Source organism: Ziziphus jujuba, chromosome 5 (genome assembly GCF_031755915.1).
Source record: "Ziziphus jujuba cultivar Dongzao chromosome 5, ASM3175591v1".
Taxonomy (NCBI): Eukaryota; Viridiplantae; Streptophyta; class Magnoliopsida; order Rosales; family Rhamnaceae; genus Ziziphus; species Ziziphus jujuba.
The window spans coordinates 20,778,147-20,789,096 of record NC_083383.1 but is presented as its reverse complement, the minus strand read 5'-3'; the positions used below and the strand labels follow the sequence as shown (position 1 = coordinate 20,789,096).

The following is a 10,950-nucleotide window of genomic DNA, read 5'->3' as shown; positions in this document are numbered from 1 at the left end:
TGGAGGTTATTTTTGGAACCAGGGAGTTGAAATCTAGGGGGAAGGATCGGTCTCACGGCCAAGAACCGTCAGAAAATGGCCGACTTTGGGGTGCTGATCCTGGCGCATCCGTCGGCCATTCGGCCATAAACTTGGCCATCGAAGTTGCTAAGGCATGGACTGTCACACTGGCCGGTGCGTGCCTCATTTCGATGGCCGGAGAAAATAGAAACAGGAAGGCCTGAGAGGGAGAGGGAGAAGGAGAGAGAGGGAAGAGAAAGAGAGGGAGAGGGAGGGGTAATGAATAGTGTTTCCCCTTTTGCCCTTTTTTTTCTTCACATGCTCGAAAGAAAAGAAAAAGAAAGAAAAATAAAGGAAAAAGAAAAAGAAAAAAAGAAAAGGAAAAAATAAAATAAAATAATAATAAAATAATGATATATTAGAAAACTTTGCAGATCCATAACTTTTAAATCACATATTCATTTTGAACGTGCCACTAGTCTATAAACTCATATCGATGAGTACTTCACAACCATGCATGAGTCAAAGTTTAACTTAGCACGAACAAAAAGTCAACTCTGGCACCCTTAAGACATTTTGGACCTCAACTTGTTTTGCTCATATCTTTCAAACTATAGCTCCGTTTTCAACGTGCTACTAGTCTATGGACTTGGATCAATGCATACTTTGCAACGGTATCCTGGTAGAAGAGAAATTCCATCCGAAACCAAAAGTCAAAATTTTAACCCACTCGGTCAACGGTTAACCTCAATCAACATGCAAAAATTCTGATGTACTTTGGGACGGGGTGTTATAGTTTCCCTATTTATGAATATTTACATTGATATAGACAAGGTAGCTTTTCTTACTCATAGCATTTTGATAATTTAGATTATAAAAGCATTGAAAGTTTGTGATCTATCTAATAATAAAGGCCATTGATTGAGTTTTGTGTTGACTTAAGACATAGTGTCTAATGTTTGATTTTTATCCGCTCGTTGCATTATAGATGAACAAGCCATATCCATTCAGCTTTAGGGGAATATTCAGTTCGAACTGACTTCAGGATTGTTTCTTCCTTCTTTATTATGGTATTAGATTGAGCCTTTTATGAAAGTATCTTCAATTATTTTTCACTTTTTCTTGTGGTATTTTTTGGTCAACCTCAAACACTTAATATGCTTTTATCCACGAGTTATAATTTGTGTTATAACTTACGTAATATATAATGATCCATTTGGCTTGCTTATAATATGCATACATAGATGTATGTGTGTATATGCCTCACGATATTGGAATTATTGAAAAAAAAAAAAAGTACGTTAGGATGGAATACAGAGACCTCATTCATATACTATCATTTGAATACCATATTAAGGTTGCTACAGAACCTATAGAGTAGTCAATCTGATATTCTTTTCAGATGTGTTAGTTATTTGTAATATATGTCTTTTGACAGATTCCAACAAATCTTGCTGGTCTTATTGAATATAGGGTAATCCATTTTGGATCCAAAAATACTGCTCTTCCTGTGAACATGATAATACTGTAGCATGCTACAGCTAGGAGAGAATGGATGTTAGTCTTCTTAGATGCTCTAAAGGAAAACATTCTTGGAGATCATGTTTTTGACAAAAAGGTGTATTCTCTATGCATAAGTTCATTTTATACAGCCACAGGACATGCAGCATGTAACCCTTAATGATGGTTGAAAACTATGCCAAGAATGTCTCGACCCTGCAATAATGGGTAACAATAAATGGCAACCCTTCAGCTTGATATACAAGAATTTTATAAAATTTTGAACCTGAAGCTGTTGAAAGAGGAAAACGGAAGGGGAAAAAAACTCTCTATTTTTATTGAATGCTATATTTATCACGGCTTACAAAAACAAGCAAAAAAAAAAAAAGCAACATATTTATAGTAGTTGTGAACCCAATTTGCATAAAGAAAACTTGGACTCGAAGAAAAAAACTTAGACTAAACTTGGACTCTAAGTAACTAAGGCCCACAAAATTAATAACAAAAACAAAATAAAAATAAAAATAAAAATCAAGTTTATATTTCAACACTCCCCCTTAAAGTTGATTAGTTATTCCTATGAGACTTCTCAATTTAACAAAGACTTCATGCTTAAGAGGCTTGGTAAAAATATCAGCTACTTGATCTTGAGACTTCACATACTCCAGCTGTACATCTCCGTTGATAATGCATTCTCTAATATAATGATAACGTGTATCAATATGTTTGCTTCGATCATGAAAAACAAGATTCTTTACGAGAGCTATTGCTGACTTGTTATCCACATATATCTTGGTTGGTTATTCTTGTGGACGACCCAACTTCTTTAACAAGTTTCAAAGCCAAATTGAATGGCAAACACATGAAGTGGTAGTTACATACTCTGCTTCACATGTTGAAAAAATAATAATTTACTACTTCTTTGACATCCATGTAAAGGCTGTATCTCCCAAATAAAGCACAAAACCACTTGTACTTTTGCGATCATCTATATCTCCACTCCAATCACTATCGCTATATCCAATAAGCTTGTAATCATCGAAAGTTGAATAATACAAGCCAAAACTTATTGTACCTTTTAGATAGCGAAGAATTTTTATGCAACCCTCAAATGAGTTGTAGTTGGATTCTCCATGTAACGGCGTATAACTCCTACTGCGTAGAGAATGTCTGGCCTTGTGCGCATCAAATATCTTAAGCTTCCAACAAAGCTCTTAAAAGATGTTGGATCCACCTTTTCTCCTTCCTCATGTTTCGATAACTTGACTCCATATTCTATTGGTGTGCCAACCGAATTTGCATCATCCATCTTATACTTCTTAAATACCTCCTTAGCATAACCTTCTTGAGTAATTAGAATGCCTTCATCTCCATGCTTTACTTCAATGCTGAGGTAGTAAGACATGAGCCCAATATCGGTCATTTCGAATTCTTTCGTCATCTCCTCCTTAAACTTGACAAACATACTTGGAATGCTACCCGTAAAGATTAAATCATCTACATACAAGCACACAATTAATATATCGTCACTCTTAATTTTAATGTAAAGTGCATGCTCATAAGGACATTTGATAAAATTTCTTTTTTGGAGATACTTGTCAATTCTAGCATTCCAAGCTCTTGGTGCTTGCTCCAACCCATAAAGAGCTTTATTCAACTTTAAGACTTTGTCTTCTTATCCTTTAATTTCATACCATTGTGGTTGCTCAATGTAAACTTCTTCTTTAAGAACTCCATTCAAGAACGCAGACTTCACATCCATTTGATTTATTCTCCAATTGTATTAAGCCGCAAATGAGATGATTAATCTTACCATTTCTAGTCGTGCAACAGGTGCAAAAACTTCATCACAGTCTATGCCAGCCCTTTGACTATAGCATTTCGCCACCAATCTTGTCTTGTACCTTTCAACCTCACCTTTAGCGTTCTTCTTGGTCTTATACACCCACTTCACATCAATAGCATTGCTTCCTTTGGGAAGTGAAGCTAGTTCCCACGTATCATTCTTCTTAATTGCTTTTATCTCCTCATCCATGGCATTCCTCCAATTCTTTTCTACCATTGGCTCTAGAAAATTCACGGGTTCACAGTCAACAAATAAACAAAACAAGGTGAGATCATCTTGGTTTTCGGTTACCTCATAAATCTCTTGCAAACTCTTAAACCGTGGGACTCTTTTACTTGAACTTTCGCCTTCTTGAAGACCAGTGATTGGTGAAGCTAGTGGGGTGATCGGCTTCTCTCTTGTGAGCTCCATCCTTGTTTGTTCCATTTCTTCCTCTTCAAAATATGGGGAAAAAATTGTAATTTTCCTCATGTGATTCCCAATTCCACTCTTCTTCTTCATTAAATATAACATCCCGGCTAATTTATTGTTTTCCCACTCTTAGGATTATAGAGCTTGTACACTTTAAAGTTTATGTCATAACCAACGGAAACATACTTATCCCTTTTATCATCCAATTTGCTTCTTTTCTCATAAGGTACATGCACATGAGCTATGCTTCCAAACACTCTTAGGTGAGAGACACCCGGCTTCATTCCACTTCAAGCTTCTTATGATGTCTTTCCCCACACACTTATTGTTGGAGATCGATTGGACAGGTATATAGCACATGCAACTGCCTCTGCCCAAAATTCCTTTGGCAATCTTTTTCTTTTAAGCATGCTTCTCACCATATCTAAAATTGTTCTATTCTTCTTTTCTTCCACACCGTTCTGTTGGGGGGATCTTGACACCATTAGAAACCTTCAAATTCCATGATCTTCATAATATTTTTGGAAGTCATTTGATGTAAACTCTCCTCCAAGGTCAGATCTCATAGCTTTGATCAAAGGTCCACTTTCCTTCTCAACAAAACCCTTAAACTTCTTAAAGTTCTCAAACACCTCCGATTTCTCCTTCAAAAAATACACCCATGTCTTTCTTGAAAAATCATGAATAAAAAGAAGGAAGCAGTTACTATTACTAAGTGAACTTGGCTTCAAAGGACACACACATCCATGAGTATCAGCTCCAACGGCTTTCGGGCTTTTGAATTCATCTCCTTTGGAAAGCTTTTTTTCAACTGTTTTCCAAGTAAGCACCCTTCGCATACTTGATCTGGATTGCGAATACTAGGTAGTCCTCACACCATCTCCTTTTTGGACAGCAACTCTAGACCTCTAAAGTTGAGATGCTCGTATCTAAGATGCCAAAGCCAAGAACCATCTTTGTAACACACCTTGAGACATTTGGCAAAATCATTTTGAATGTTGAACATGAACATTCTATTTCTTGACATTGGCACCTTAACTATTAAATTACTTGCATTGTCCCATATGCAAAGTTTGTTATCTCTTAGATGAATATCATATCCTTTCTCCAAAAGCTATCCAAGACTCAAGATGTTGTTCTTCATACTCGGCACATATGACGCATTTGAGATAAACTAATGCTTTCCACTCCTTAACCGAGTAAGGATGTTGCCTTTGCCTTTCACCGCCACCTTGGACTCATCCTCAAAAGACACATTGCCTCTCACGTATTCATTAAGCTCCATAAACATGCCTCTTCTTCCACACATGTGATTACTTGCAGTGGTGTCTAAATACCATGTATTGTCTTCACTTCTTTCATTATCTTTATAAGCCTATAGCACGGTACCATCTTCTTGACTTCTTTCTTTGACATAGTTGGTTTTCTCTTCAATCTTATTGTAGCCAGGGGTTCTACATTCGGAAGCATAATGACCAAATTATCCACATTTGTAACACTTTACATGAGACTTGTCATACCTTGGTTCTAAATTTCCTCTCCCAAGGCCTCTTGTTAATCCTTTTCCTTTTTTAGAGTTGCTGTTGTAATCATCACCAAATTTCTGGCCCCGTCCAAGTCCTTGCCCGCGGCCACATCGTCGCACACAGCCTCGTCCTTCATGGCTTCAATTATTATGACGGCTGCTACTTTCTTCTTTAGCTCCATCAATCCGGGTCTTGAACAATTGTTCCACTATTCTTTCCTTCTTCCTTTTCTTTTCTTCATAGGCTTGCAATGAACCCAAGAGCTGCTTCAATGTCATAGCTTCCAAGTCTTTTGTTTCTTCAATAATGGCGACCATATGATCAAAATTTGAATCTAATGATCTCAGAATTTTCTCCATGATTTTAACATCATCTAACTTTTTACCATTCCTCTTTAATTGATTGGTTACCATCAAAACTCTAGAAAAATAATCAGATATGATTTCTCCTTCCTTCATCTGTAGCATTTCAAACTTGGCTCTTAAGGTTTCAAGCCGTACCTTTTTGACTGGATCAGCGCCCTTGTAGGAGATTTTAAGTTTCTCCCATGCTTCTTTAGTCGACTTGGCTTTCGAGACCTTCTCAAATGCATCGTCATCTAATCCTTGATAGATTAGATAGAGAGCTTTCTTGTCTCTCTTTCTTAAGTCTCTCAGACTATCTCTTCAATTTTGAGATAGACTACCTTCATTCTTTGATTTGATGTAACATTTCTCCACTATCTCCCACATGTCTTGGGTGCCAAGGAGAGCCTTGATCTTGATGCTCCAGTTGTCATAGTTATTCTTGTTGAATGTTGGAACTTGGAAGGAAACCATATCGTTATTGGCCATCTTTTGGCTAAATAAACAATTTGATCATTGAGTACTGTTCACGGGACTATTCACACAGATGCTATGCTCTGATACCACTATGTTTAAAGAGGAAAACAGAAGGGAAAAAAAACTCTTTATTTTTATTGAATGCTATGTTTCTTACGGCTTACAACAACAAGCCCAAAAAAAAAAAAAAAAAAACCAGCAACATATTTATACTAGTTACTAACCCTATTTGCATAAAGAAAATCTGAACTCTAAGAAAAAAACTTGGACTAAACTTGAACTCTAAGTAACTAAGGCCTACAAAATTAATAACAAAGAAAAAAACAATAAAAATCAAGTTTATATTTGAATAGGAGCTAAAGCAGCAAGTTCCATTACTCTTGGTTGAAAGACAAGTACTAAATGAAGCAAGAGAAGGAAATGTAAGAACATATTGTTTTAAACTCTATGTATTAGATATAGGCATTTTGCTATGCATACAATTGACATTTTCAATAGTGAAAATATTGATTTTATCTATTTTTCTCCTCTTGTCTATGTATGTGCTACATGCACATAAACATCTATGAAGTATAAAATTCAGAAAAGAGCATTTCCTGTGTTGAGATCTCATGGAAAGCATTAGAATCTCTATTAGCATCTTCATATATTCTGTCAAACGTTCAAGATATCATAGAGCAACAATGACAATCATTAGATGTAACAAGGAGGCATTGTATCAAATGATCAAGATGTCAATAGCAACAATGACAGCCAGTTATTATAACAGGGAATATTAAGTTAAACGATAAAGATGTCACAAATAATAACAATGACAAGGAGTGGGTGTAACAGGGAGATATTGTGTCAAATGATCAACATGCGTAATATAAATAATGACATGATTGGTTGTAACAATAATCTTTTGTGACACGATAAGAAATTGTCAACAAATTTAGACAGTGACAAAAATATTAAGTCACAGAAAGTATGTGTCTAACAACAAAGTCGTCACAACTACATCCAGTGACAACGCTTGTTGTCACTGGATGGGTATGATTGACCGATGATGGAATCAGTGACAACTTTCTAGTCAATACAGTGATAGCATTTGGCATAACTAAAGGAGATATCATCAGTGACATCTTGTTGAGTGTCATAGAAGAGGACTCTTTCAGTGACAAGCTATAGCAATTGTCGTTGTAGAAGAATTAGTGTCTTATTTGTATTGACAACCTAGTGACAAGCAGATGTTGTGGACGAAGGAGATACAATGGCAAAACACGGCCTAACAATGAAAATCATTGCTTGTAACTGTTGCTTTTGTTTTTTTTTTTTTTCCTTTTTAGTATTAAGGATCTAAATGTCATTAGCAATGTAACTTAAGAACCATTGATGACATTATCACATTTGATTATTTACATTTGGCTTATTTATTCACTCAATTTATTTATCTATATCATATTTGGTTGAAAGAACACAAAAGCTTAATAAATCATTTTTAGGTCAACGAATGACAGATGTTTTATAGGGCTATAGTAATTTGTTCACAATTAATTAATATTGATTCTTTTCAAGTTAGCATATCAAAATAAAGGGGTTTGTCCTTGACATAATTTATTCAGATTGCAAATTGTTTTGAACGCTTTATGAATCGCAGACAATATTTCAAGAATGTCGATTTAGTTTCCAGCATGCTAGTGACAAAATTAACCACCCCCCAAAACATAAAGCATGGAAAACAGAATCGATAATCATAAATAACAATAATAATGACAGATTGAGCAAATAAAAATTATATCATTAAAACCTAATGAAGGTCATATCTATCAAATACAGAACTATCCTTTATTATTTTATCAGCATAATATATTCTATTACCAAAAGCCACTCTAAAAATTAAAATCAAATCCAGAACAATATAAAAACCTATAGTTCTAATATAAGAACTTGATCACAGTGCCTGCGTATATTGAAATTAGAGCAATTACTACATTTGGGTAATCATTATTATATATTTTGCATATGCATAAAATAATATTGAAATTGTTCTCGTATTAATTTATGCAGGGTTTATTATAGTTTGAACAAAGGTGATAATGATATACTTTGGAGAGATGTTAAATTGGGGTATTTTAAGATGATTGTTTAACTGATCAGAAAAGCTAACAGTGGCTAATGTCCCACGGTGACAACACAAATTCTTGATTTCGTTCTTGGTTTTTAGTTTGGTTTCAAATTGAAAGACATGCACTAGTCTTAATTCATTACTTTGTAGTTGTTGGATTTAATTAAACCTTTCTGTAAGACAAAGTAAATAACGAATAATAATTTTAAACAATATAGTAATTATGACAAAAATTATACGCAGAAATAGAAAATTAAAGACATACTAGATAATGTTAAGAATTAATTAATTATGGGGGAAAAATAAAGAAAAGAAAGACAGAGCAAATAAATAGACAAATAGAGCAATGCTGTCTTTTTTCGAATTGTAATATATAAGACTATTTGAAAGGTCTTATGTAATTAGAGAGGCTGGAAAAGAAACAAAAAATAGCAAAATAAAAAAGACCCTAATAAAATCGAAGTAATCATAAACCTAGAGAATGACATAGTTTTAACATAAATAGTACTGCAAAAATTCTAATAATAAAACTGATCACCATGATTTTTAATTTCCTATATAAATTTTAAATTAATTTAGATAATAGCCATTCAAGCACTTGGAGTGAGCAACTTAAAGGAAAAAGTGGCAGATGAAGCATCATAAATAAGAGAAATTTGATCTCCGGCCTTGATACTTCGAGCCTTAATTAAGTCTTGGATTCCCAACTTAAAAGATTTGCTGCGATCTCTCTTTCGCACCATCTCCAAAAAGCTTGGATATGTTACAGAAACTTGATCGGTGACATCTACCATTGAAACACACAGCTTCTTCAACATTTGGGTGCCATTGGTCATCTTATTATTTATCATATTAAATACATAAGATAAAACCTCATGGTCCTTTAACATCAGCTCCTCCTTCATGATCTCTTCGTTTTCAACCACCCTTTGGATGTGCCAATTGTCAGGAACAATGCTTCCATCTTCTCGCAGTTGGACAAGAAGACCACCCTGCCTGCCATACGGATTCATTGCTTAAGAGGGCAGAAGATTTATTTGGTGGATTTGTGAAATTGTATATCGTATAGTGCACGTATGCAGTGTATTTATAGAGTGAATAACCCTAATATTAGAACGGGAAAGTGCGGGGGCTAATTTTCTTGGAAAGTAAAGACTACAATATTTCCACGTATATAATGGTAAAGTCGAAAAGGAAAGTGTCGATTTTCTTTCTTTACATAGTTAGAAAAAGATCTTTTTCCATATGGACGTGATAGAAAATATAGGCACCCCGCCCTAATTAAATATGGTAGTACGAACTGTGTATTTCAGTTTATTAAATTTTACATTTTTCACTTTCACTTGCTATCTAACGTTACATTAACAAATTATAAAATATATATATATATATATATATATATTGACATATAAATCTCCTATTTATTTTCTCTTCATCTTCAATGTCTTTATCTTTTGCTCTTTCTTGGATCCTTGTTTTGCCAGCCACCGTTAACAGTGTCATAGTTTTATCACGTATAACTTACACATATAATTATCAAGTACCAAAAGATTGATTATTTCTAACACACAAGGTGCCATTCTCTCTTCCAGACGACTTTTCCTCTTCAGTTGGAGCTTTTCCCTTCTCTCTTTTCAACTGCAAATGAGATTGAAGGTAAACAAAAAAGTAATTAATTAATTAAACAATAAATAAAACCATCCTTTATGTAAAATTTTCAAACTCTCCACCAAATCTCCATAGAAGCAAAGAGAGAAACTGAGCCTTCTTTATAATGAAAGCCCCAAATTTATCTTTTGTTTTCACCTGTTAAACCCACCATAAAAATTTAAGATCCAAATCATATGGGCATGGAAGAATGAAAGAAGAGCGTTATTATAGACTATAGTAGTGGAAGCCAAACGATTGTGAATGATTCGAAATTGGAGTCCACAGATGGGTTTATTTCAAAATGTTGGAGTTTTGGTGATCTCGATTTATAGAGGAGAGAGATTCCAGCACTGGTTTGGAGGATGGGAGGTGAGATTACATTTTCATCCAAAACTCAGTTATGCAAAAATCAAACTACGACTTGATATATGGCTTTAACAGTGAAAATATTTCTAATGCATAAGAAGAAAAAGATTGCAGAAAGAATATAGAGTGGAAGGAAGAGAAGAGAAACAAAAGAACAAGAGAGAACAAGTTTTTGTTTTTGTTTGCTTTTTTTTTTTTTTTTTTAAATATTTTGCAATTTGTTAATTCAAAATTTTAATTTTTTATCAAAAAAAGTTTTAATTTTTTCAATTTATTTATTTGTGACTTTTTTTTAAAGCATTTATTTTTTACTAGTTAATAAAATATTTTAAAATTAAAGGAATATAACAATTTTTTTTAAAAAAAAATATCATCTTTTTAAGTTTAAGCGTAAAATAAATAGTACTAAAAAAAAACTGCATATTTTCCAAAAACAATATCTTTTTTTTATTTTGGACTCTTTTTGACTGACATTTCAAGAATTGTAGGTTTTCTAAAAGTTTTATATTTTAATATACTTAACTTCCAAGATGACCAAAAAAAAAAAAAAAAAAAACACATTTTCCAATAAATAAGCTTACATATATTTTTAAGGTGTGCAATTATTCATTTACCGCTGTTAATCTTAACATAATATTTGTAACGGCAAAGACTGCAAAGACTAGTTAAATTAGAAGAATTAAAATTGAATTAAAGTAAATTTTAGGGATAATAGTTGAAATT

At 33.7% G+C, this 10,950-nt stretch overlaps 1 protein-coding gene across 1 annotated transcript; it reads right to left on the bottom strand.

The window, feature by feature from the left end:
• Positions 1 to 5,423: 5,423 nt before the first annotated feature.
• LOC132803778 (uncharacterized) lies at positions 5,424 to 6,116 on the bottom strand. The gene is made up of 2 exons (XM_060817294.1): positions 5,969 to 6,116; positions 5,424 to 5,887 (listed from the first exon to the last, which is right to left on the bottom strand). Exons 1-2 carry the CDS (start codon positions 6,114 to 6,116, stop codon positions 5,424 to 5,426), a joined length of 612 nt encoding a protein of 203 aa, XP_060673277.1.
• Between the last annotated feature and the right edge of the window lie 4,834 nt (positions 6,117 to 10,950).

Coding starts and splice junctions, on each gene's coding strand:
- LOC132803778 (XM_060817294.1), bottom strand. CDS start 6,116: ATGGCCAATAACGATATGGTTTCCTTCCAAGTTCCAACATTCAACAAG. Junction 5,888..5,968: donor CATCAAATCAAAGAATGAAG/GTAGTCTATCTC, acceptor TAATCTATCAAG/GATTAGATGACGATGCATTT.